Source organism: Tenrec ecaudatus, chromosome 6 (genome assembly GCF_050624435.1).
Source record: "Tenrec ecaudatus isolate mTenEca1 chromosome 6, mTenEca1.hap1, whole genome shotgun sequence".
Classification (NCBI taxonomy): domain Eukaryota; kingdom Metazoa; phylum Chordata; class Mammalia; order Afrosoricida; family Tenrecidae; genus Tenrec; species Tenrec ecaudatus.
In genome coordinates, this window is record NC_134535.1 from 22109510 (window position 1) to 22137456 (window position 27947).

Sequence of the window (27947 nt, forward strand, 5' to 3'; positions counted from 1 at the left end):
CTAATTAGATTGCTCATTTCAAGGCCAACAATTCAAAACCACTAGCTGCTCCACAAGAGAAAGATGAGGCTTCCTATTTCCAGAAAGAGTTCCAGTCTTGGAAACTCACAGGGGCAGGTCTACCCTGTCCTGTATGGTCACTATGAGTCGGCATCGACTTGATGGCAGTGAGAAGGTAAAAGGTAAGAAGCCCTGGTGGTGGTTGGTGTCAGCTTAGCGCTGGGCTGTTACCCACAAGACTGGTCGTTTAAAACCAACCTCCGCAGGAGGAAGATGAGGCTATCAGAAACCCTACATCGGGTCACCATGAGTTGGCATTAACTCAGCAGCAGTGGGTGTTGAAGATAAAATATGGTGGCAACCATACCCCAGGGAAACGCCCTTACATCTGCTCAGGGTAGTGATGGAATTAAAGATGCTGCATCCTTTATTGATTTATCACATCAGATCCTGCCCTGGGAGAGCATCACCTACCTACCAGTTACCTCTCTGCAGAACTGCCAAATCCCAGAGAATCATGACTGAGGCAAGTTGCCACATATTTTGGGCAGACACAATTCAATCCATGACAACCTCAAATACGTATTAATTAGTATAGTGACATTACCATATATCTATAAATGCTTTGGGAGAACGCCTTTCTACTCCTGTAAAAACTTAGTCTTGAAAGCTCACAGGGAAAGTTCTACTCTGTTTTATAAGGTTTCTATGAGTTGGAATTGACTCAGTGTGAGGGAGTTTGGTATTTGTTTGTATAAATGCTTTGGTACTCCTTTCTCCACAAAAGTGTCCTACTGCTAATAAAATAGGAAAAATAAAAAAACAGTAACTTTGCTGCAGAGGATTATTTCCCAAAGTGGGCAGTACCACCCTTTGGGAGGCGCTGTAGCAATCCCTGGGGGCTGCAAACCCTGAAGCCATATGGGTTATGAGTTGGGCTGTTAACTGCAAGGTCGGCAGTTTGATACCCCCGCAGGAGAAAGATGAGACTTTGTACTCCTGTTGAGATTTACAGCCTTGGAAACTCGTGAGTAGTACTTTGTCCTATAAGTTCATTATCAGTCAGAATCAACTCATTGGCAGTGAATTTGACTTGGGTTTTTGGCACTTTATCATGGATTAGGGGCTATAGTATAAAGGTTATAAATTGCCAGGGAGGTTGCTGAGTTTGTTTGCTTTTTTCTTCCCAAAATCCTGGCAATAAGCCAAATAAGTTTGGGAACCATGCCATAGAGAAACTTGGCCAACACTACCTTACCCAAATGAGCAAGATTATACCACTAGTGAGAAGTCCTGCTGCTATTATGGGGTGTTATCAAGATATGAGGTGACAAGAAGGGCACGTCTCCTCTGGTGTTCTTCCCCCAAGTCCACAGCGTGAGTCTAGTCATGAGAAAGCAGCATCCACGGATCCCAAAGGGAGGGACATGCTACAAAATACCGGACTTAGCACCTTGGAAAAGCATCAGGGTCATTCAAGACAAGACTGGTAGAGACTAGGAAGCTATGAAAGCTCTCTGGTGGCCTGCCTACCTCTACAATCCCTGCGAAGCACTGGTGGGGAAATGAGGAAACATTTGACTGTTAACTGAAAAATTGATGGTTCAGAACCATCCAGTGGCTCCAAGAGAGAAACACCTGGCAATCTGTTCGCTTAAGAGATGACAGCCAAGGACCCGCTATGGGACAGTTCTGTTCTGTCACATGGTGGGGTGGGGGGTGGTGTCACTGAGTCCAATTAGCTCAGTCGCACCCACCAATACTCAACAAGGAGACATGACAACCAGATGTGATGTGGCATCCAGTGGTGAATCCTGAAGCCCAACAAGGTCATGGGGTGAAAGATTGGGGGTTGGGGAGTGCACTGGTAAGGGTAGAAGGAGGATCTGAATAAAGCTTATAGTTTGACTAATAGTACTGTATTGATGTCAATTCCTTCATTTTGATGTGTACCATGCTTATATAAATTATATGAATAAAAATATTAGGGCAAGCTGGGTGAAGGATTTTTGGAAACTCCTGAACTATCTTTGCAACTCTTTTGTAAATCTAAAAATATTTCACAATAAAAACCTTTGAAGTACCAGTTTGTGCCTTTAAGAAATGTTCCATTTGTGATTGGAGGCAAAGGAGCTATATAGAACCCCTGGGGAAGGGAGGTGAGCGGGTGAGTCGGAGCCTGAGTGTTCCTGAGAAGTGGAAGGAAGGACATCTGCTGAAGACAAAACAGTGGCTGTGGGGGCGAGAGCCAGAGGTAGTTGTTGGTTTGGGTGTCCTGGTGGCAGTTCCAGTTCTGTAGGCTAGTCTTTGTTCAACACCACACGTGTTTCAGCTGTTCTTCCATCAGTGAGGAAGGTTGCCCCATCTGCATGTCACCGCTTCCGACGGAGTCTTCCTCCAGCCCTGATGATTCACTTATAACCCGGAGGCTCCTCAATATACTTGACCTAATGTCCCTTTTCAAATATTTTCAAAAGTTACTCAATGCCCCCTGACAATTAAAAACTTTTTAATTGTTGCCCACAATCTAGGATAAAATATAGGTATCTTTTTGCAGCCCCTCTGAATCATTCCCTTAGGCTGTGGTGTTGCTCACTTTGGAAAACACTGCTGGAGTCTGGCTAGTCAGATTATCTGCTCAGCATACAGATTGAGTAAGTGTGGTGAAAGGATCAATTCTGACATACCCATTTCTCGATTTTAAACCACTCAGTACCCACTGGTTCCTTTTGAACTGCTTTCTCTTGATCTGTGTACAGGAGCACAATGAAGCATTCTGGAACTCCCGTTATTATCAACGTTATCAATAACTAGACAACATTGATCTACAATGTTCTATGATCTACAGTGATTCTATGCAGGAGCTGACATGAGAATGTTAGTTGCCTGAATTCTATCAGATTGCTGCCTACTGGATGAAATCAAGTGCACCATGATCCAGTTGGTAGAAATGTTATATGTACTGTTTTACCATCTTTCTCCTTTAGAGTAATTCTCCTGAACAGGTTTTTAAAAACACACACACACAAAAAAAACAACAACACAACAGGCTATTCAATTTAGTTTTAAGATGCATCTGCTTTGCTTATAAATAATAGGGGGCAAAACCTCAAAATTAAACTTACTGCCATCACATTGATTCCAATTCTCAGTGAACCTACAGGATAGAGGAGAAAAGAATGAAGTCAAGGATTACCTCTTGCTTAGATCCACAATCAGTATTGATGGAAGCCGCAGTGAAGAGATTAAATGGCACGTTGTGTTGGATAAACCTCTTTAAAGTGTTGGAAATTGAGGGTGTTACTTTGGAGGCTAAGGTGCACCCCACTGAAGCCATGGTTGTTTTTTTTTTAATTACCTCATATGCATGTGAAAGTTGGACATGGAATAAAGAAGATGGAAGAATTTGTGCATTTGAATTGCGGTGCTAGCAAAGAATATTGAAAGTACCCTTGAGTGCCAAAAGAACATACACCCCCGTCTTTGAAAAAGTGTAACCACATGCTTCTCAAAGGCAAGGATGGCAAGACTTCATCTCACATACTTTGAGCATATTATCAGGAGGAACAAATCCCTAGAAAAAGACATCATACGTGGTGAAGTAGAAGGACAGCGTAAAAAGAGGAAGGCCCTTGTCAAGATGGACTGACACAGTGGTGCAATGATGGGCTCAACCATCAGAACAATGATGAGACGGCACAGAACTGGGCACTGCTTTCTTCTGTGGTACACAGAATCACTATGAGTCGGAACCAACTCAAGAGCCCTGTGGGTTTCTAAGACTATGGGAGTAGAAAGCCTGATCTTTTCCCCGTGGAGTAGCTGGTGGCTTCGGACTGCTGACCTTGCTGTTAGCAGCCCGAAGTGTAGCCCATAGACCGTTGATACATGTGTCCGGTTGTAAGTGCTAGAAACAATAGCTTGCATATTTAAAGTTGTTAACCATAGAGGCGAGGAACCCTGGTAGCATAGTGCGTTATGCATTGAGGTGCTAACTGGGAAGTTAACGATTCAAAACTACCAGCTGCTTCATGGGAAAATGATGAGATTTTCTGCTCCCGTAATGATTTATAGCATTGGAAACCCACAGGAGTATTTCCTATTCTGTCCTATAGGTTTGCTATGAATTGTTTAAGTATAGAGTTACCTCACTCGATAACTGCCCAGTTAATAACTTTTTACCTTAACTTACTCAAACTCACTGCCATTGTCGAGTTGATTCCAACTCATAGTGACTCTCTAAGACAGAATAGAACTGCCCTGTGGGATTCGGAGACTATGAATCCTTATGGGAGCAGAAAGCCTAGTCTTTCTGCTATTTTGCCACAAAGTCACTCAAAAAGTCATAGTGTGTCTGGACAATGACACCTTCTTCAATAAAATAGCTCTTTTAAGACCTGTGTTCATGCTGAATAAAAATTCCTTAAGAAGTGATATTTGGCGAAAGGTAACATTCATCAATTTCCCCAACATTTCAGTTTCCTCTTAGAGAATTTATGGGATGATTTGAACTTGACACCATGTTAGGGTGACTTGGCAAACTAAAATTGTATCAAGCCATAACTAGCCAAACCCACTCCCACTGAGTTGATTTCAACCCAGAGCAACCCTAGAAAGGGTTTCAGAGATTTTGTAAATTTTTGTGAAAGCAGACATCCTTGCATTTCTTCACAGAGAAACTAGTGGGTTTGAACTGCCATCCTTGTGGTTAGCAGTCCAATGCTTACCCAACAACACCTTCAAGAGGTCTTTATTACCAATGGAAGTTTTTTTCAATTGTTCTGTGAACTGTACATGCTTTGTGAAAATATTTTTTAAAATCCTCTATCCTACTATATAGGGAAATGGAGGGGGTGGGGGAGGAAAACTAACATTTAGTGTACTTTAGCATAGTAGTCATTTGAAGCATTAGAAACAGGGCTTTGTTTCTTTTTCAATCTGTGTCGATACCATCCTGGGCAAGTGACTTTTCTATGTCTTGGGGAGCTGCCATACTACTTTCTCCGTTGATCTCAGCTTCCAGCATGTCTACCTGGTATGCAACGTCATACAAGAATATCTCTGAAACTACATTTAATGTGAAATTTTTGCCAGCTTTATTCTGGAACATCTTCACTTTTTCCCCCACCCAATCCGCTCTCCTCTGTCTCCAGCCCTAGGGCTCTGGAAAGACAGCAGTGTCAACATCCCCAAGGCCACAGCTTTCGCTTAGGGCTCCTTTCGTGTTGGATTTGAACTGCACCCTCAGCATTATTGCTGTGCGTTTCTTGGCGATCATCAATTTTTGTAAAATTTCCCACAGGTTTATCACTGGGAGACAAGTGGGCCAGACAGTGCCCTGTTTTACTGGTGCTGCGTTAACAACAGAACAGGTGCCTGGTGACCAATCACCATAAGACTGTTAGAAGGGATGTGATTCCAAAAAAAAAGAAGTGATGTGATTGGCCCTTGATGGTGATGCACATCTGCTGTTTACATGGTGATTTTGAGGACTGAAGAACTAGCCACAAAGTTTGTACGTATGCCATTATTCACAGTTGACATACCATGGAAATGGACACTTGAACTCTGTTATTGGAAGACGTGTTATTTAACTGAACTGTGATCGTTGTAATCTATGCTGTTGCCATCCGAAGCTGTACCATATGTATGCAAAGCCCGGTGTCTAGTTAGCATGTAGCCAGTAGGCTTCAGCCTTTCCATTGCATTACTGCTGCTTCTACTCCTCCTTCCAAGCTACAAGCCACTGAAGAGTCAGCCAAAGAGGGAGGGGCCAGTGTTAAAAGGTGGCAGACAGCAATATGTTTCCTGCCAAAAGTATAAATTACAATACCCAAGGGAAACCTTAATCTTGACTGGGGACTCGAGCCAAGGGATTGTTGGCAGAACTCTGCGAAGGGGCACTGGGGAGAGCCAGTAAGTGGACTGTACGGCGGCGTATGCACCAGCAGACAGGCTGGGAAGACACTGCTTTTGAGGCAGGGAGGCAGATGGTGTCTGACTAGTCTGCTCACAGCCTGCAGGGCTCCTACCATGCTTCTCAGCTAGAGCTAGGGCCCGGGCTGGCAAGAGCAAGTACAGGGCTCCAGGCTAGGAAGAACCTAAACCAGTTACCAGGACAGAAAACTGGACACAAAAGCCAAGAAATGAAAAATAGTCTATCACATCATGCATGAGACAGGAAGCACAGATGCTGCAAAGACTCAGGCCTAGGAGCACAATGCTGCAGCCTAGGGGCCTGGCAGGAGAGAGCCAACGGCACCTCAATTCAGGCCTGCTACAATCAACCTACAACTGAAGCTCGCCAGGCAAGAGGGTGAGAAGAAAGGCTGTTTGTTGTAACTGTGTTTCATGCCCCTATGAGTGGTCTTGGATCCCAGCCAAAGGAGACATAGGCGTTAAATAGAGGCTTACCAGCCTGACCCGGTGCTGTGATTCATCCACTACAATAGATTGTATTTTCCTGTTCTTCCACTCACTATTATCAGCCTTAATAGATTTTATCAAAGATCTTACCTACAAAGTAATCTAATCAGCCAAGTTGGCCCCAGAGGGACAGTTGACCTCCAGCTACAAAGAAATAGAAATGGAGTAATACTGAAACTATTAACACGTATGACAAATTTTACATGCAGACAGAATGCATGGATATCACAAAGGATTGCATTCAGCTTCATAATGACCATAATGATTAAGCACATCAAGGTTTTATTTTTCCTCACATAGAAAACTACCATAGGTAGGGAGTTAAGAGTTGCTACGGTGACTTTCAAGTCAACTCTGGTGGTGTAGTGGGATACTTGTGCCGCTGACTACCAAGGGCAGCAGTTCAAACCCACTAGTTACTCTTCAAGAAAAAGATAAGGCAGCCTGATCCCATAACTCAAAGGGCCAGTTTTATCCTTTCCTATAGGGTCACTGTGAGTTGGAATCAACTTGAAGGCAGTGAGTTAGTTGAGTGATGATGACTTCCAAGGAACCCTGGTACCCCAGTGGGTTAAGCATTGGACTACTAACCACATGGTAGGTGGTTCAAACCCATGAAGATTTACAGTTTCTGAAACTCTAAGGAGCCAGTTTCCTCTGTCCTATAGGGTCACTAGGAGTGGGAATGGACTCAGTGGAAGTTGGTTTGGTTTGGTGGGTTTATGGTGACTTCTTATGCCATCAGGGACTAAGGTCCCTCCTTTGTTCCTACTCTTCCACTCTTTAACAGCTGTAGCACTGCTGATTTCCTAACTCCAGGACCTGAATCACATTGTGCTGGCATATTTTCCATTTGCGTCTACAGACCTCCTTTCCCCGCTTCTTCCACTTGCTTGGTACCCTGGGAGGCTGACCTGTGTAGACTGCATCACTTGAATCCCCTTACCCTATGGCTTCCAGTTGTGTTTGGGCAATGGGAGGTGCCACCAACATGAGATTGGGGAGTTGAGGTCATTCGTCCGCTGGTCCCTTGTCATAGCCACAGCTCTTGGTGGCTTGCCTTTCCTTACAACTTCCTTCTCCCTGCCCTGCTGACCACTCCTTCCTCCTAGCCCTTTGGGACTAGCTCCCTTGCTGTGCCAACCCCAGAGTATTGGACCATCTTTTTCCCATATTCTTTAGTACGGACTACACCGTTTTAAATAGTGCCTTTGAAAAACTCCCCCATCACTGCCTCATCTGCATGAGCCCTCTGCATCCTGCCAGGACCCACACCACAGTCAATACGCTGCAGTCGCTCTGCACAGCCCCATGGCTGGACTCGACTGCCCAGTGCAGCCTGTTATCCTCAAGTCTGCACGCAGCTGCTTGCTTTCAAGCAGCGGCTGGATATCAGACAGGAACAAAGAGAAAAAAGTACCAACTTGTTCTTTTCCAGGAAAACAACCTAGGAAGCTTTTCACTTCCTTCCCACTCTAACTGCAGGGTGTCTGTCTACAGATGGGAGCCTTTCTAACTGGGCACATTCCTGCCCCCAAATCAGCAAAGTCATATTTTTACTAGAAGAGTACAGGGAGAGAAAGCTACAATGCAGGCACCAGCAATAGCATGTAACAGGTTTGGGCTTATTATTAGTCACCGTGCCCAAACAATGGGCCCAGTGGGTGGGGCGGGGCCTGGCAGGGTTGTCTTCTATTGAACATAAGGTGGCTATGAGTCGGAATTGGCCTAAGGGCACCTAACAACAACGTGGGTACTGTCGTTGTCGTACTCGATGAACCCAGTTACTCAGCAGAACGCACACAGGGTCAGACGGTCTGCTAGGTGAACGAGCAATGCAAAGGAGAAGATGACACTATGTGAAGGGAATCCAAAAAAGTGTGTGGAAATTACATGAGCTTTTAATGGCGTTTTCCCATGAGCTTTTGGAAGCCCCTTCATATCTGGAGAAAACTGGGATGCACAGGGCTCTGCTGGGGATGCTGTCCACCGTGATCATGCCTTGGGCCAAGCCTGGGAGCATGCCCTATTGCTCACGAGAATGCAGTGTTCAGCTAGGGCAAAGGCGGCCCTGGGCCATGAAGTATTGATCATACTATTTCTCAGATGTGTGCAATGAGGTTTGGACCCAGAGTACTTAGAGCACAGCACCCGGCGCTGCCAACAAACCTCCTGACTTCACACAGGTGATCAACTTAGAGAATGTAGACTTGCTACAACCAAAGATGCATACCATTATCAGTATGTCTGGTAGCTCAGATGTTCAGTGGAGTTGTTTAAGATAGACACATGGAAACAGTGTAGTGGACTAATGGACCATACAAACATCAGTTACCACAGCCCTGAGACCAGAAGAACTAGATGGTGCCTGGCTATCACATCCATGCTCTGAAAGGGATCATATTCGAAGGTCCTGGTTAGAGCAGGAGAAAAATGTAGAGCAAAACTCAAAATCGTAAGAGAGATCAAGGCTTACTGGTCAGATAGAGAATCACTGTTAGGTCTAGAACTGACCTTACCCATGTGGCTCAATTTTCTGTCGAACAGTAGACAATTCTACAAGGGCAACAATAACACCATAGGCCAATCAACCATTCAAGATACAAAGGGCAATGTGGCAGTTACATAATCTCTCAAATTGAGGAAGAGGTGGAGTGTGGCCTGTCAGATGACCTTATTTGGAGGTAAGGAAATAAATAGCTCACTGGAGGTGAGACATTCCTGTTGACAAAAGATATGGAGCTACCCTAGAGCCCTGGAGCCGGAGGAGCCACAAGGAGACCCCTGCCGGCACTAAGATGCCTCCACTACCACTGGATCCACAAGACTTTCCACCCACTGGCCTGTGATCTTCCTGCATTTGGCATCATTACATGTGTTTTATGCATTTGAAGAGGACTTTGGTTTGGACTGGGCTGGGATGTTTCTAAATACACAATTGCTCTTTGATATAAATCTGTTTCTTATACACATATGAGTATCTATGAATTTGTGTCTCTAGTTCGCCCAGACTGACACAAGCAGCAATTACCAAGGACAAAGTTCAGAAGAATTAGCAAAGAAGAGGGAATGGAAACCAAATATGTGGAGGACGTGGGATAAGGGAGAGCACACTCGGGCGATTGCACTGAATGAGATGAAACAAAACGTGTATGGATTGTTGAATGTAAAACTGATACGCTACTCTGTAAACCTTTGCCAGATTCACAATAAAAGGTTTGCTTTAAAATAAATAAATAAACAATTTGTATTGGACAGCATCGCCTTAGAGCAGGTTCTCAATCTGTGGTTTGGGACCCCTTTGGGTGGGGATCAAATGACCCTTTCACAGGGGTTTCCCAATTCATAACAGTAGCAAAATTACAGTTATGAAGTAGAAACAAAGATAATTGTATGGTTTGGGTGTCACCACCACATGAGGAACCGTATGAAAGGTCCACTGCTCTCGAGGCAGACAGTGAGCAGGGGAACCGCATCCCACCATTGCCTTGGTACAATGAGGCCCTGTTGGGCTCTGATTTGAGGAATGACAGAATTTTAAGAACGGAGAGATTTCGGAAGTTAGTGGTGTTCTCTTCCCATAAAGAGTTACAGTCTCGGAAACCCACAGGGGCAGTTCTATCCTGTCGCATAGGTTCACCCTGAGTCAGAATTGACTGGATGGCGATGAGGTTGGAGTTTTCAGAGTGGCTACAAAGATATTCTCAAAATCAGTGTAAGCTTTACTTCTCACTTCTGCTGTAAGAGCCACAGACATGCATTCCGCAAGCATTTGCCTTTCACTGCTTGGAATCCCCACCAAACCCCTCCTCTCCTCAAACGTCTTGTTTTCTAAGCGATTTGCTCAAAGACAGCTGGGCGAGGTTGCAAGAGGAAGCCTGGTTGAGCCAGAGCAGCCTGCCCGCACATCTGGAAATGGTTTCAGGGGCCTCTTTGCCAGGTTCCCATAGCAGCTGCGCACACGGGTAGAAGAAACCTGACCCTATCCAAAGTCTACGCAAGCCAAGGAGAGGGTGGAGCAGAAACGCTCTCCTGGAAACGTCACATTGGCCTAGCCCTTTGGGATTTCCGAGTGGATCTTTAGAAGCGGCAGAAGCAGACTGAAGGGCCACAGGCGTGGCCAGCCAGGATTCGAACGCCTGCCCTGCTGCTCCTCTGGACCACGACCCTGCCCTCACCATTCACCAGGTAAAGAAAAACATTTACAAACGGCTGGGCAGGCTTTCCATGTTGCCCTCGTCTGAGCCGTTATTTTGCTTATAAATTCAAGGAAGTCGATCAGAAGGGTCAGGCTGCCCTGCGCAGAGTTTCCCTCCAGAGACGCCTGCGTTGATATTTGTAACATTCCAAGGGCGCCTTTCTTCCATCCCAGAAAATGCAGAGCACACTGTGTAACATTTTCACCTTCGGAACGGCTGACCCACACCTGGCTTCATCCCAGCTCCCACTCTCCACTCCACTCACCTCGCTTCCCAAATCGTGGATTTACTGTTTGCACCATATTTTAAGCATGGAAATAGCAGTTAGATAGGGCATGGAGAGATCGATGTAAATGCTTAAGAGGTATGTTTCTAAGTCACACATGATTTAATTGGGCTGTGCTTCATGTTTTCTGCTCCTAGGCAGCTGCTCTGAGGTCCTCCTCCGACAGGACTGGCTGCTGTGGACATATGAAGGAGGAGGGCTGTATTTCTAGTAGTCATCGGGTTTGGGTCAGATATCTTTCAACACTGAAGAGACATCTTCTTATGCTTCCTTTATTAGCAAGTGTAACACCAGGAATCAGCCTGGCTGTACTGACACAAAAAGAGATCGCCAACACAAGAGTGAAAGGAGAGAGAGAGAAAACCCACTTGTATCTAACTACTGCAAACATCTGGATGTACTATAGAAAGCATCGGCCCTCTCTGGTTGTTTGCCACGGTGCCACATATCCAGAAGTGATACTGATTTATTTGTTGTCCTCTGATGTGTTGGGGTTGCATTTTTGTGCAATGTCCTTTTTGTATTACATCAGGGAATTCCAACTTTCCATCCAAGCAGTCCTCATAGCACTGTGGGATGAGCATTGGCCTACTAATTTTAAGGTCGGTGGTTCAAAGGCACCAGCCATTCCTAGGGAGAAAAATAAGCTTGTCTGCTTCCATAAATGTTTATAGTAGGCGTCCTCAAACTACGGCCCGCGGGCCGCTAAGGACATTTATCTGGCCTGCTGGGTGTTTTTGCCCTGTTTGTTTTTTTACTTCAAAATGAGATATTTGCAGTGTGCATAGGAATTTGTTCATAACCTTTATTTAAACTATAGCCCGGCCCTCCAACAGATCTGAGGGACAGTAAACTGGACCCCTGTTTAAAAAGTTTGAGGACCCCTGGCTTATAGTTTCAGAAACCCTGTATGGGGTTGCCTATCATTCGTTGGAATCAACTCACTGGCAGTGGGTTTGGGTTTACTCATTGAGTTAGAAGGAGAGAGGCAGGGTGGGTGGTGGATGGGATGGGTCAGACTCAGCCACTGGCAAGCTTTTGACTCTGAGGGAATCAATTTACCTGTGTTTCTGTGGCCTCGCCTGTAAAATGGGATTAATGATCGTACCCATTTCATCGAGTTAGAAATTAAACAACGTGTATAAAGCAAGCGTGGGGAACCTATTGTTCTGCCAAGGACCACTTGGATATTTATGATATCATTTGAGGGTTAAACAAATTATCAACTTAAAACTTAGCTCTATTTGGCCAAGCATTTCATTAACTCACCCCAAATGTGATGGCTGGGACTGCTGCTGTGGTGAGGTGTGTGGTGGTAACTGGCATGGACGACTTAGTGTACCACATACGGCCTGTGGGTCAGGCTTCCCCAGCCTTAGTGTAAAGGATGCAGCAGACGTGCAGGTTAGCTCTCTGGTGGTGCTGACGGATCAAAGTGACCTCAGGGCTTGACGCTTCTTTCTTTTAGTGCTCTGATCTATTGACTCAGGAGCTGACAGGGCTCTTTTTGGTAAATATACCCAAAGTCAGAAGATGAGTTCTTAGCATCCTTTGTAACATCTGCACAGGCAGGGAAACTACTTTTAGCAAGGTGAGCTATTTAAGAAATAATTATTTTGATTTAAACTTGGGAAAATAATGATTGCCCAGTGCGAAACTTATCAGACTTTGGAAGAAGGTCTAGTTCTTTATAAGCATTGATGGACTGGACTCATGATTGTTTAAGTGAATTTTTTTTCTTTAACCCACAGGTCACAGTGCCTATCCAAGAACACACATGGCTCTGCTGCGCAGAAGTAAGATGACAATTTTTAAAAATAACAATAAGAATATGATGTTTTAACAAACAGTTTTGATGCTGAATCTGGTTCCATTCCAAATCCTATTTGAGTTTCATAAATCATTTTCCCACAGGCAGTTCTTGGCATGCTCATTCTACAGAAAGTTTTGAGTGTTTTGGCCAGAGGCCTTAAAGGTAAAGAGAGCAAGACTTCCTCTCATATACTTTGGGCATGTAACAAGAGAGACCGGTCCCTAAAGAAGGACATCGTGCTTGGTAAAGTAGAGGGACACCAACATATAGGAAGGTCCTAACAAAATGGATTGACACAGTGGCTGCAACCATGGCTCATGTGCGGGAACAGTTGTGAGGCTGGGGTCAGACCAGACAGTGTTTCGTTCTGTTGTACACAGGTTGGCCAGGAGTTGGAACTGACCCAATAGTGCCCAGCAACCACAGTCACGATGCTGTACACAAAGGAGTCCTGGCGGCTCCAGAAGGAAAACATGGCCGTCTGCTTCTGTACATGCTTCGGCCTTGGAGCCCTGTGGGCAATTCCACGGGGTCACTGTGAGTGAGAATCAGCGTAATGGCAGCAAGTTTGGCTTTGATTTAAGGTTATGGCCACAGACCTCCAAGTCATCTCACGTACAACCAGTGATTTGTGTATTATGTGGGGGAAAACATTCTCTTCTCCCGTACTACATCTCAGTAGGGACTAAGAGCCATCATCACTGGTCTGGAGCAGATGGTCCCAGAAGTGGAGACTTGGGAGAGGGATTGGAGTCTTCTAAGCTCTTACCCAGGGCCAGCATTTTCTGCACGGCATCCTTGACCGGTGGAGGAGCAGCTGTGTTATAGAAGCCCAGCACGTGTGCTCATAACAAATACCAGCTCACAGTGAGCTTTATGGGAATGGTAACTTTACTGACTGTGTAGAGGCATTACACTTTGTGAATCGTAGCCCATTATGGATCACTCCATAAAGAATGGGAATTCCAGAACACTTCCTTGTACTCAAGCAGAATCTGTACACAGATCAAGAGACAGTCATTAGAACAGAAAAGGGGGAACAGAAAAAGATGTTTAAAATCAGAAAAAGGGTTTTTTCGGTTGTATCTTTCACCGTATTCATTCAGCCTACATGCTGAGCAAATGGTCTGAGAGACTAGACTGAATGAAGAAGAGTGTGGCATCGGGGCTGGAGGAGGACTCATTGGTTACTGAGATGCAGATGGCACAGCCTTGCTTGCTGAGAGCAAGAAGATGTGAGTGTTTACTAGTAAGATCAAAGTCTGCATCCTTCTGTGTGGATTACACTTCAGTGTAAAGAAAACAAAAAAGCTTACAAATGAACCAAACATCAGGATGGATGAGAAATGCTGCGTATTTCCAGGTGAAGGGTTTCATTTGACTTGGACCCACAATGCCCATGGAAGCAGCAGTCAAGAACTCAGCTGCTACATCGCAGTGGACAAGTCTGCTGCAAAAGATCTCTTTGAAGTGTTAAAAAAGCAAACAAGTGATTTTGAAGGTTGATGTGGACCCGACCCAAGCCACGATATTTTCAATTGCCCCACATACATGCAAGAGATGGGCATTGGATAAAGAAGACCAAACAAGAAATGATAACTTTGAATTTTGGCATTGGCAAAGAATGCTGAATGTAGCTTGGACTGCAAGAAGAACAAGAAATTTGGGGAGAAGTACAGTGAGTGCTCCTTAGAAGAGAGGCTGATGTGACTTCATCCCATCTGCTGCGAACATGCTATCTGCAGGAACTGGTCTGTGGAGAAGGACAGTAGGCTTGGGGAAAACCCAGGGTCCGTCTGAAAGAGGAAGATCTGCGAGGAGATGGGCTGACACAGTGGCTGCAATGGTGGGCTCAGACACCACCACGATTGTGAGACTGGCCCAAGACCGGGCAAGATCACATTCCTCTGCACGTGAGTCAGAATCAACAGAACCTAACATCAACAAGAAATAGTATCTATTAATTTGAAATCAATTACTCACCCACAGAATGTGACTCCCGCAACACAATGTCATGATGAAGCTGGGGCCCTGCCACCAGCCCGCTGAGGTCAGCCCTGGATCCTCATTTAGCCAGGTGTCTATAGCTCTGAGCAGCAACAAGGTTTCCAGGCTGTCGGTCATTTAGTTAAAGAACAGTCCAGGCCCGCTCTATGTATCCTGAGAGCTTCTGGACACATCATCAGCATAGCCTGTTTCATGGCGTACACCTCACCACTGTTTCTATTTTTATTTCAGTCAATCAGGTCCTGCTGTTCCTTCTGATTGTGACCCTCTGCACGATTCTGTATAAGAAAGTTCACAAGGGGGCGGTGCTCAAGAACGAAGCTGGTAAGTTTGGCTCAGAGTAAAGCAATAATCCAGACAGCTCCTGGGAACCTGTTTATAGAATATCCACCCCAGGCCAACCCTTCGGCTGTACCCTCGAATGATGAGGTCGTTCAAATGTCAGCGTACCTAAGCATCTGAAAAATCAGCCACGGCAAACCTTGCACTGCAGCACAGTTCTCTTTGGGTGGGTATAGGCTACCTTGTGTAGGATCTGACTCAGTGGCACCTGGTTTGGCTTTGTTGGTTCGGTGCTAGAATTTGGGCCTTCTGGTGGAAAACCCGGGATCTAATTCGTGGCCAGTGCACATCATCCGCAGCCAGCATGTTGCTGTGATGCTGAGCAGGTGTTCGGTGGCATTCCTGGACTAAGAAGCCAGGAAGAAAGGCCTGGTGCCCTCCTTCTGAGAGACAGGTGGTAAGAAACTAGTGGATGCCAATGGTCAGATTGATACCTGATGAAGAGAAATGGCTCAGGTCCGCCATGTTTGTGTGCGAGGTGCCTCGAGTCAGGTTATGAATAGCAGCCTCCGCATTGCGCAATAATGTCCCAAGGAGAAATGGGCCGCGGTTCCATGTCATCTTCTGATCATGATCGCCACAGGAACGTCCTCATCACTTTACTGCCATCAGCATGCTGGCTGGCCACTCCTAACCCATTGCAAGGGAGGCAAGTTCTGATTCATCCCTCATCCATTCTGGCACGGCGGAGTTGATGTGTTTGGTTAAAACAATCTTAACTTGAAAGGGGCTACAAGGAGTTAGCCTTGGGAGACCAGACAGCTCACCGCTTTTAGGTGCGGTCATGGTTTGATGAGAGCTGCTTGTGGGCCTGGACTACGGGCGATGTAGTTTCTAGTTCAGTTCTCCCTTCCCTCTGTTGTTTTGAAAGCCTTTTGGACATCAGATGGGGTTGGCTCAGGCATCCAAATAATACAGCCAATTATTCCCAGATTTGCTGCCAGGCTGTTGTGTTGGTGAAGACTCCGCAGCCAATAGACTTTCCGCACTCTTCCTCCAACACCTCTTCATTCTGTCTAGAGGAGACTTCATGGAAGGGTAGTATTTTTAGTATTGCTGAGGCTAGGGTTCTCTGACTACCAGTAGTATTCTACTTAAGGCCATCAAGTTGATCCTAATTCATAGCAACCTTATAGGACAGAATAGAACTGCCCCTATGGATTTCTGAGATTGTAGCTCTTTATGGAAGTAGAAAGCCTCATCTTTCTCCCACAGAGTGGCTGGTGGTTTCGGGCTGCCTACTGTAGATTTCAGTGCAGTGTGTAACCACTATGCCACCAGGGCTCCTTTGACTGCCAGAGGCACTTAGAAGTGTGGTTGTGTCATAAAGGACTGTCAACTGTGTGTGAGCTTCTCCTGCGGTGCTCGTCTCTCATGGACCGCCTTCCTATGCTACCTCCTTGTGCCTGCTGCGTGCTCATGGCCTTTATCAGAGCCAAGAAGTGCCCTCCCCTTTCCACCCTCCCTCTCGCTTTGCGCCCCAGTTATAGCCCTTGAATCATTCCTCCAGGCCCTGGCTTCTGGGACCACTCATAAATCCCAGTTAGCTCATTTTAGCCAACTTTTATTGAAAGCTTTCTAGGTGCCAGGCTCTGTCAGGGTAGTCTCATGAGGTTACAGTGTATGGAGGTGGCACACACAGAAATAGTCTCCCAGCGTGTTCACTGTGTTCCAATAGAGATGGTCAGTGTTCAGGTAGAGCAGGCCGAAAACCCATCCATCCATCCATCCATCCATCCATCCATCCATCCATCCATCCATCCATCCAAAATGTATTGAGAATCTACCAGGTAGTAGGCTAGGTGCAAAGGATGCAGAGATAAACAAGAAACCACCAATGTCCCTGTGAGACAGTGAGTGTGAAGAAAGACGTGAAAGCAACTACATGGCGATGCAGGTGATAAATTCAATCAAGGCGTTGGCCACAGGTGAGGTGGCAGGCTAATGTGTGTAGTGAGCTGTAAAAAGCTTCCCAGAGGATCAGTTGTCTGTCTGTACAGACAAATAAGTAAGAGGTGTTGTTGTTGTTGCTAAGGTCCCTTGAGTCCATTTTTGATTGAGTGACCCAGGTGACAGATAGAACGATGTCATAAGTCTTCTAGGCCGGTCTCGTGAAGGGAATACACTGCCAGGCACTCAGCCATTGCTTCCCGGGGCTCCTTTTAGCCCTGGGGAAAGAGGCCAAGAGCTTCCTAGGCACCAGGAACTGCCCGAGCAGAGGCAGTAAGGGAAGAGGTTACGCGGTGTGGTAGCCAAAGAACCACCCAGAGTGGGGAGCGGATAATGGCCAGAGCGCGGCGTGAAGAAAGGCTGGTTGATGAGGAAGCGTGTGTCCTGAGTGAAGGAATGTTCCTTTACCTTCTAAGAAGCCCGGAGGATTTAACGCAAAGCTCACTGCCAGTGAGTCAATTCCAACTCACAGAGTCCCTGTAGGTCAGAGCAAAACTGACCCTGTGACTTTTTGAGGCTGGAAAGTTTTGGGGTTTTTTTGTCTTTCGGGTTCTCTTTAATACTGAACACTGTTCCTTTTACAGCTATAACATGATTTCAAGAGAAGGAAGAAACATTACTAATGCACTTCAGGGTGTAAGAAGACTACATTTAAGCATGGCTAGTTGAATTTTTTTAAATCATTTTATTGGGGGCTTGTACAATTCTTATCACAATCCATCCATCCATCCATTGTGTCAAGCACATTTGTTCATTTGTTGCCATCATCATCAGCCCTTAATATCAGCTCCTCATTTCCCCCCTCCTTCCCCACTCTCCCCTCCCTCATGAACCCTTGATAATTTATAAATTATTATTTTGTCATATCTTACACTGTCTGATGTCTACCTTCACCCACTTTTCTGTTGTGCATTCCCCAGGGAGGAGGTTATATATAGATCCTTGTAATCAGTTTTCCCTTTCTACCCCACCTTCCCTCCACCCTCCAGGTATCACCACTCTCAGCACTGGTCCTGAAAAGGTCATCCATCCTGGATTCCCTGTGTTTCCAGTTGCTATCTGTACAGTGTACATCCCCTGGTCTAGCCAGATTTGTAAGGTAGAATTGGGATCATGATAGTGGGGAGTGGGGTGGGGGGGGGAGAAAGCATTTAGGAACTAGAGGAAAGTTGTATGTTTCATCATTGTTACACTGCACCCTGACTGGCTCATCTTCTCCCTGTGACCCTTCTGTAAGGGGATGTCCAGTTGCCTACAGATGGGCTTTGGGTCCTCATCCCATACCCCTCTCCTCATTCACAGTGCTATGTTTTTTGGTTCTTTGATGCCTCATACCTGATCCCTTCGACACCTCGTGATCACACAGGCTGGTGTGTTCTTCCATGTGGGCTTTGTTGTTTCTGAGCTAGATGGCTGCTTGTTTACCTTCAAGCCTTTAAGACTCGAGATGCTATATATTTTGATAGTCAGGCTCCATCAGCTTTCTTCACCACATTTGCTTACGCTTTGTGTTATCTTGTTGGGAAGGTGAGCATCATGGAATGCCAGTATAATAGAACAAAGTATTCTTGTATTGAGGGAGTACTTGAGTAGAGGCCCAATGTCAATCTGCTACCTTAATACTAAACCTATAAATATATGCACATAGATCTATTCCCCATCCTCATATATAAATATATTTACATAAGTACCTGCCTTTATTTAGACCTCTATAAATGCCCTTTCCCTCCTAGATCTTTCCTCTATTTCCTTTTACTTTCTCTTGTCTCACTATTCATAGTCAGCCTTCATTTGGGTTTCAGTAATTCCTCTGGTTACATTACCCTTGGTCACACCCTATCAGGACTCCTACACCCTCCTCACCACCAATTTGGATCACTTGTTGTTCCCTTGTCCCTGGGTTTGTTAATGCCACTTTCTTTTCCCCTGTGCCATGTCCCCCACAGAACTATCGGTCCCACTGTTTTCTCCTCCAGATTGTTCATCCAGCCTATCTTATTTAGACAGACCTGCGGAGATAATAACATGCACAAAAACAAGACAGAACAAAACCAAGCAACAAAAGAAAACAAAACCAACAACAAAAAGCCAATAACAAAAACAAGCATACACACACAACAACAAGAAAGAAAAGCTTGTAGTTAGTTCAAGGACTGTTCGTTGGCCTTTTGGAGTGTTTTCCAGTTGAGTCTGATGGGGTACCAAGTCCTGGCCCCAAAGTCTATTTTTGGTATTCCCTGGGGACTTCATTGCTCTGTTCCCCTTGCTGTTCTGTTGCAAGTCCTTTGTGTTTTGCCTCAGTGTGGTGGGATCAGATCAGGTGCAATTCCCACACTGTGTCTCCAGTGTCCCCTGTAGGACTATGGGTCAGTGAGGGATGTTGCGTGTCACAGTGGGGCTGGCCATATCGTCTTCTCTGTGGATTGGCTGCTCTGAGTGTGAGTATTGTCCTCAAGGTTTGGTGGACCAGGATGTGCTCCACTCTCTCTTCCTCCCCCTTCATTTGCTCCTATGTGCTTTGATCAGACATGTCCCTCTCCCAGAGCTGCAGCTTCAGTGCTGTCGTCTGAAATTAATTCTTCTGGGGGGAGGGGCAGGTGTCCACGTATTTTGGATAAGGCCAGCCCCTCAGACCTCTCCACTGGTTCCCTACTCCACGCCGGCATGTTGTATTCACTGGGTTGAAGTCTGGTCCCTCTTTCCTGTGGAGATATAAACAATACCCTCCCCCTGGGTGGGTTAGTGCCCTGTTCCCCTGCTACCCATTTTTTTCCTTCCCCCGCCCGCCTTTTTAGTTGGCTACCGTATGTATCCCTGGATTTGGTCTGACCCCTGCCATACTACCTAGTCCTCACTCCAGGAATGTTAGTTTACAGTAGCTTTTTCCCTGTGCCCCTTTTGCATTTTTTTTAGTTTACCTCAGCAGACTTGTCCATTTGTGCTTGGCTTACTTCGCTTAGCACGATTTCCTGCGGTTCTTCCCATGCGGCTATGTGCTTCTTACGTTCATCGCCGCTTTTTAGCCATGCGTAGTTCTCCATTGTATGTATGCACCACAGTCTTTTATTCCATTCATCAGCTGATGGAAATTTAGGCCTTTTCCAACTGAATTTTTTTTAAACAAGCATTACAATTTTTTTTCAGACTTTCAGTGTCATCAAATTGTTCACGTCAGAGGTATGAGTTACAACGGAGGGTTTGTCTGGTGGGGAGTCCTACTGTCTGTCACTGAGCTCAGCGAGGAAGCGCTGCCTCTGTGGTTCTCTGAGCGAACAGCAGACCCCAGCCCCAGCAGACTTGGTGAAAATGCCCACAGTGGGGTGGCTCCCAGGGTTTCTGAGAATCTGCATTTCTAACAAGTACCCCAGCGCTACTGGGGCCAAGGGTACCTTGCTGTACCAGTGACATGCTGTGTTTACAAAAATTCCCAGCCTGGAGTTGTGTTGTAAACTCTGGCCCCCAGGGTTGGCTCTCTCTCTCACATCCTGTCTGTGTGTGTGGAGGGGTCAGCCAGAAATTTGCAAAATTCTAATCTGTGACCTTCCATTTGTACATTCTGGTCCTGGATAAAACCCTACAGGGTCATTATCCTGGGCAGGAGTGGGAGGGTGGGGGCACAAAAATACAGTGGCTGATTCTTGCTGAGTTTTATGAGACTCTAACTCTACAGGAGTAGAAAACCTCATCTTTCTTTCCATAACAGTTTTAATGGCCTATGACTCACTCATCATACAATTCAATAGTTCAGTCGCATCAAGAAGAGTTGTACAATCATCCTCTAATCAGTTTTAGAACATTTTCTTCATTCTTATACTCATTATTATTACCTCCCATTTCCCCCAGCCTCACCTGCCATGTCCCAAAGGAACCATTAATTCAGTCACTGTCTCTATAGATTTACCTATTCTGAGTTTCACATACACTAAAACATTTTTGAAACCTAAACAATAACAAAGTAAAACAGATAAATACCTCAATTGAAAAGAAAGCAGAAAATATTAAAAATTAGAAAAACTTTAAATGGATTATAATGGAGATCAAATGATAAGGTTGCTAAAATTTAACCTAATTGCATTTACAGCCATCCACTCTCCAATGCATGCTGCATGACAGAAAGCCTCATCTTTCTCCCAAAGAGCAGTTGCTGGTTTTGAACTGCTGACCTTGTGGTTTGTAGCCCAACACATAACTCACAATGCCACCAGGGCTCCTTGGAGGATTTAAAGCCATGAAGGTTTACCTATGTAAACCTTGTCAAATTTACATAGGAGGTTGATTACTTGATGGTCAGCAGGCAGCATGCCACATGGTTAGAGGCACCCATCACTGTGCCCCACGATGACAACATAGTCCAGAAAAAACAATATATTTTTTAAAACAATTTATTGGGGCTCATACAATTCTTATCATAATTCATACATATACATACATCAATTGTATAAAGCACATCTGTACAGTATTTGCCCTAATCATTTTTTTCCTCCTTTTTTCTTTTTTTACATTTTATTAGGGACTCATACAACTCTTATCACAATCCATACATATACATACATCAATTGTATAAAGCACATCCATACATTCCCTGCCCCAATCATTCTCAAGGCATTTGCTCTCCACTTAAGCCCCTTGCATCAGGTCCTCTTTTTTTTTCCCCCTCCCTCCCTTTTCTCCCCTCCCTCATGTGCCCTTGGTAATTTATACATCGTTATTTTGTCATATCTTGCCCTATCCGGAGTCTCCCTTCCCCCCTTCTCTGCTGTCCCTCTCCCAGGGAAGAGGTCACATGTGGATCTTTGTAATCAGTTCCCCCTTTCCAACCCACTCTCCCAGCATCGTCCCTCACACCCTTGTTTCTGAAGGTATCATCCACCCTGGATTCCCTGTACCTCCAGCCCTCATATGTACCAGTGTACAACCTCTGTCCTATCCAGCCCTGCAAGGTAGAATTCGGATCATGGTAGTTGGGGGGAGGAAGCATCCAAGATCTGGGGGAAAGCTGTGTTCTTCATCGGTACTACCTCGCACCCTAATTAACCCATCTCCTCTCCTAAACCCCTCTATGAGGGGATCTCCATTGGCCGACACTTGGGCCTTGGGTCTCCACTCTGCACTTCCCCCTTCATTTAATATGGTATATATATACATATACATATATACATATACACACATATACACATACACACACACACTTATATCTTTTTTTGAAAAAACAGTACTTTAAGGAAGACTATCCCCTCCCAACCCCCGTGCCTTGTTTATAAAAGTAACACAGGGTTGCTTTAGAGAATTGGGAATATACAAAAAACACAAAGAAGAAAATGAAAGGCACTCATAATCCCATAGATATGAATCCAATCATAAATATGTTTGTATTGAGTTGGGATCAATCACATACCTTAAAAAAAAGTGTATGTTCTTTTCCTCCTTAATGTTCTATGATGAACATTCTCTTAAGTCACGGGATGTACTGTGAAAAGAGACCCAATTAGGCAAGTGCTGGAAATTCCCCACAGAGTGGCAGGAGGCTGGAAAGATGGAGGAGGGCAAGGGGAGGTTCACCATTGTTTCTCAAATCACAGAGCGTGGTAGCTGGTGGCTTGTTTCAATGAAAGCCTGTTGAATTCAGTGTCACCTGGGACTCCTGGAGCAGAGCGATAGAGGTTTTGCAAAAGCAGTATGTGTGAAGAGAGAAATATCTTTAAGCACACATCAGATGAGCATTAATAATGACAATAAAATTTTTTTTTTAAGTTATCACTGAGTCGACTCTAACTCAAGGTGTTAGAGGAGAACTACTCTGTAGGATTCAGGACTGATTGTTCAGGAGTAGATGGCGGTCCTGTCTTTGGGAGCCCTCCTGTGTGAACTTGACCTACCATCTCCTCACTTAGCAGCCAAACCTATTGAACATTTGCTTCACCTGGGGACTTTACTGGATGTTCTGCAAGGTGATAATTAAGATGTGAGTCTGGCCCTCAGACAGAGTGCATTGGAAGGTGAATTACTTCCACCACCACCCCTGACCAGCCCGGTGGGACAGTCTTGCCTGCATATGTTCTTGATAGAGATCACCATAGTGGGGGCCACATGGGCATAAGCCAGGCCCTGACTGCCTAGGGGAAGCCCCTGGACCAATATTTCAAGCTCCTATGTCTTTCATAATGCAAGTTTCCCAATCATGGCCCCGGCCCCTCTATGGAAATCCCACCGGTAACTATGTTATATTGATCTGCTTCCTACCATGTTTATGTGACTGCCTAAATGTGATACTATGAGGTAAGTATTTTATATTATAGCCTGTGCTCAATTGTGCATATTAGTCATTCTTTTCCACCATCTCCGTTCTCCTGCTGTCATTTTCAAGAAAGATGATTAAGGACTTGACAGGGGAAGGGACACAAATTGTGTATTTTGTAACATTGTTAATTTTATTGGGGGCTCTTACAGCTCTTATATAATCCATACATCCGTTGTGTCAAGCACCTTTGTACATGTTGTCATTTTCAAAACATTTTCTTTCTACTTGAGCCCATGGCATCAGCTCCTCTTTTTTCCCCTCCCTCCCTCACTCTCTCCCCTTCTCATGAACCCTTGATAAATTACAGATTATTATTATTTTCATATCTTATACTGTCTTCTATGTAAGCAAGGAAAATATTCTGATTGAGGGAAGTGTTGAAGATTGTTGAACCCAAATGAAAAACCAATACTTTCTTCACAATTATATGTGTGTTGGTTTCTGTAACAGCCCCAAATTCAGAGTGACTCAAGAAAAAACAGAAGTTTATTTTCTCTTTTAAGTAAAAGTCTGACACTTTAGCTCCACAGCCACCCAAATCAAGACTCCTATCTTATTGCTTTGGTATCCAAGACGGTTGCCCTAGCTCCCACCCTCATCCTCACATTTCAGCCAGTGGGAAGGGAGACCTCGTCTTTCCAGGGAAGAGCCAAGCAAACAAACATTGCACTTATTACTTGCACTAACAACCAATCATTGGTCAGAACTTGGTCGCATATAGCTGCAAGGAAGTCTGGGAATAGTACTCTTAAGGTGCCAGCTAAAATCCCAGATTTCACTGAGAAGAATGAAAGAGTCGATATTGGATTCTTTCTACCTGTGGTCACTGACACCATGCTAGCTTTCCTGTGAGTGCAGAAGACAAATGAAACTTTCTGCACTGTGACATGTCTTCCTGTTCTAAGTGAGTTTCTTGGCCACTGCTTTCGATGTTTCCAGATGACGACTCCGAGACGCCTGAAGAGTTAGAAGAGGAAATCCCCGTGGTGATCTGTGCCGCGGCAGGGAGGATGGGCGCCGCCATGGCCGCCATCAACAGCATCTACAGCAACACAGAGGCCAATGTCTTATTCTATGTGGTCGGACTCAGAAACACTCTGTCTCGAATACGGTAACTTGCACACTGTGGAATCTGGGTGTTTGCTGCTTTCTTTCACTTAACTGGATACCGTTAGTTCTTCTAGGTACCGTTGGAATTAGCGAGGAGGGGCCCTAAGACCTGTGTGGTGACCTGGCAAATGTGTGTCCCAAGCCGGGACATTTCAGCCAAGCCTCATGAAGCTAGTATGGAAAGGCGTCATTCTGAAGTAAACCGAATAGCCCATATTCTGAACTAGCTTCTATGAAAAAAATTTCTTTCTACAACAGCTTCATTTTCTCCTGCTTTCTTAACCTGCGAGCAGTTCACATAAGAAAAAATGCAAGTTGTCAACCTGAAAAGGTGTTTTCTATTAATAGAGATAAGCAGATAAACACAGTAGTATCTAAATATTCACTTGCCTCATTGGTAGCAATTAGGTAAATTGATACTACCCATTGCAGGGAAAATAGATAGTTTTGTTTCTGTTTTACAAAAATATGTATTTTATACATTGGCAAAACACTTTGAGAGGGTCCATTCACTGCCTTCAAATTGATTCCGACTCACAGTGACCCTGTAGGACAGCGTACAAGTATTCTTAGGGTTCCCAAGGCTGTAAATATTTGTGGAAGCTGACTGACAGCACGGCAATATCTCTTAACATATTACAAGTATGTGAGCGAATACAGTGACCTATCACTTCCACGTCTAGGAATCAGTGCTATAAACATTCTAGCACCTATTGCCAAAATGCATGTAAAATAGAGTTAATCTTAGCATCGTGTCAAATAGTGAAAAATGAGAAAGGGCTAAAATGAACGAATCATGAGTAAATGTTTATATGACTGATGGAATTGTGGCTTATTTAAAAAATAAGTAAGTCGATTTGTAGGGACTGACAGAAAAAATTCTTAAGGCATATCATTAGGTAAAAGATTCAAGTTGTAATAAAATTAATAAATAATGATCCACTGTATGAAAACAAAACCTTCAAGGTATAAATATGCAAAACTATGTATGCAAATATAATCCAGCTATGCATACATAATCTATCCATCCATACACATATCTACATTTTTCTAAAGAAAACTAATCAGGAAAATATTGAATTGTTAGCAGTGACCTCACTCTGGGCAGAGTGGAGGAATTGAAGAGAGAAGCGATGGGAGAGTTTAAAGGATTTCCGTTTCCCCCTCCCAGTGGTTTTTAAATAAAAAAGGATTTCTGTTTCATATCCATTGTTCATAAGGAGGATGCATTTTTGTATTACTGTACAGTTCGAGTTCACCCAGAGGTGCCTTGGAAGAAAAGTCTGGTGATCGCCGTTCCAAAGATCACAGCCATTAACACTGGGAGCACAGTTCTATTCTCACATGCTGGATCTGCCATGAGTTGGAATTAATTTGATGGCAACCAGGGTTTACTTTTTGTCTCCCCCCACCCTTTGTTTATTTCTGGTAGTGACACGATCAGAAGGTGTGGAGATAGGAAAGACATTGGTCTCCATTTTAAGTAGCCCTTGTTTTTGCAATTTTGAGGATCGTGTGTGCTTGCTGGGTTTGGTGTGGTGTTTTTACGCTTCACTTCTCACCGTCCTTACCACTTATTGTGCCGATCATTTGCGTAGCAGCCCACTCGTTGTCAGTGAGCGGAAAGCCGACAGCCCAACTCACAGAGGCTGCTTCGTAAGATCAAGGAAGCATCTGCTACGACTACTCCAGGTTCCTGTCAAGATTATTTGCATCTGGGAGATAGTTAGGCATTACTATTTTGCTTTATTTCTTTGCTGAAAGAGTTATGTGAATGAAGAAAGGACAAACATACATGAAATTTGAAGTCAGACCAGATGGGGAAAGATCAAGAGTATTATAGACTAAACTTGAAGAGTTGACACAGCTTTATTTTCCACTTTCTAAGGAGTCAGCATCAAATTTAGGGGGGGTGGTGGCAGGAGTAGAATTTTTGCCTCCCAGGTGGTAACCCCAGTTGTAACGCCTCGCCAGTGAAGCCTCATGCCTAGGCATGTCAGTAAAGGCATGGGCATTGCTGTGATGCTGAGCTTGTGCACGGGGCTGCCACAAATCTGAGGCAACTCCAGGTCAGCTCGCCACACGGGGCTACACACTGAGCCTCAGCAGAAGGCTTTTGCTTGTTGTTTCGTCTCTTTAGAAAATGGATCGAACATTCTAAGCTGAGAGAAATCAACTTTAAAATTGTGGAATTCAACCCGATGGTCCTCAAAGGGAAGATCCGACCCGACTCATCAAGGCCTGAGTTGCTCCAGCCTGTGAGTAAGCAGCATGCCCAGGCTGGGGCTGCCCTTGGCGAGACCCTAGTTCCTCGTGGACGTGTTCTCCCACAGCCAGCCAGGATGGGAGGGAACCGCGAGCTAGGCACTGGACTGCGAGTCACAGGTGTTTAGATGGCAGTTTCACAGGAAATACTACCAGCGACTACGCATGACTGCCCCTCAAGTCCGCTCTTAGAAATCAGCTCAATCGTGAGCCTCTCACCTGATGATAGGGTATTTCCCCCAGTTCTCTATGTGGAGGGCATGTCGGAGTGGGAGCTGAGCTGGGACTCAAGATAGTGTGGTCTTACTGCCAATAAACTGGCACCCACACACCCACACACTCCTTTGATTGTTTTCTGGTTCAAAGAGCTGACAGGTTGAGCGTGGTGCTGGGATGTCATGTGCACATGTGTGTTTTAGACTGGTCCAAATTAATGGGTGTAGAGGTAATCCGTGGCCTAAGAGTTGGGCTGGGAGGCCTCTGTGTTCACAGAATGAACTGGTCTCCCAGCAGGGAGACCGCATCTCAGAGCAGCTTTGATATGGCAGTGCTGGGCCTGGCCCGGGTGCAGCTCCATCTAGCTCAGTGATGCAGCCTCATGGCTCCTGTGTGCTTCTCCCTCACACCCGAAGATGGGCAGAGGCCACGGTCAACGACTCTCCAGCACCCTTAGGAGACACGGCGCCCCGGGCCTCCCTCTGCCTCACGGCTGTTCCGTTTGTTCTCCCCACAGCTGAACTTCGTCCGCTTCTACCTCCCTCTGCTCACCCAACAACACGAGAAAGTCATCTACGTGGACGACGATGTCATCGTGCAAGGTACTCGAGACACGCAGAGAAGGGGTGGCCCATCAGTGCAATGATGGTCTCTTGGTTTTCACAGGAGCTCGTTGCTCCGGGGTGTGGTCGCTCATAACAGATGTGAGCACAGTGTTGTTTAAAACCGGGCAGCATCCCAAAAGCAATGGTTGAGACTCCCTTCCCTTGCTGATCAGGTGACTTCCCAAGGAGCCATTCTCTGGCTGTCAACATCTGCAGTCACTATCTTGGTACCCTTTCCTTGCTCCGCATCTCTGACACATAGGGAATGTGTTTCCTGATGACCTTCTCGGGCTGAGCCAAGTTTGGGTGTTTAAATGTGGCTCGCTTGCTCTCTCTCTCTCTCTCTCTCTCTCTCTCTCTCTCTCTCTCTCTCTCTCTCCCCCCCCCACATGCAAATAGGATTGCATTGGTGTGGGACCTACACAATCAT

General features: G+C 45.2%; 1 protein-coding gene across 2 annotated transcripts in view; it reads left to right on the forward strand.

Annotated features, from left to right (window-relative positions):
* Positions 1-27947, forward strand: part of GLT8D2 (glycosyltransferase 8 domain containing 2) — a 50069-nt gene that overhangs the window by 6795 nt on the left and 15327 nt on the right. Inside the window, exons 1-6 of one of the 2 annotated variants that reach the window (XM_075551074.1) lie at positions 10293-10614; positions 12663-12707; positions 14963-15055; positions 24261-24432; positions 26572-26689; positions 27430-27514. In XM_075551074.1, the coding sequence (XP_075407189.1) occupies positions 12689-12707; positions 14963-15055; positions 24261-24432; positions 26572-26689; positions 27430-27514 (487 nt within the window). In that variant the 5' untranslated portion in view covers positions 10293-10614; positions 12663-12688. Of the gene's footprint in view, positions 1-10292; positions 10615-12662; positions 12708-14962; positions 15056-24260; positions 24433-26571; positions 26690-27429; positions 27515-27947 lie in introns of those variants that run through there. The other variant, XM_075551075.1, reaches the window with a different exon arrangement.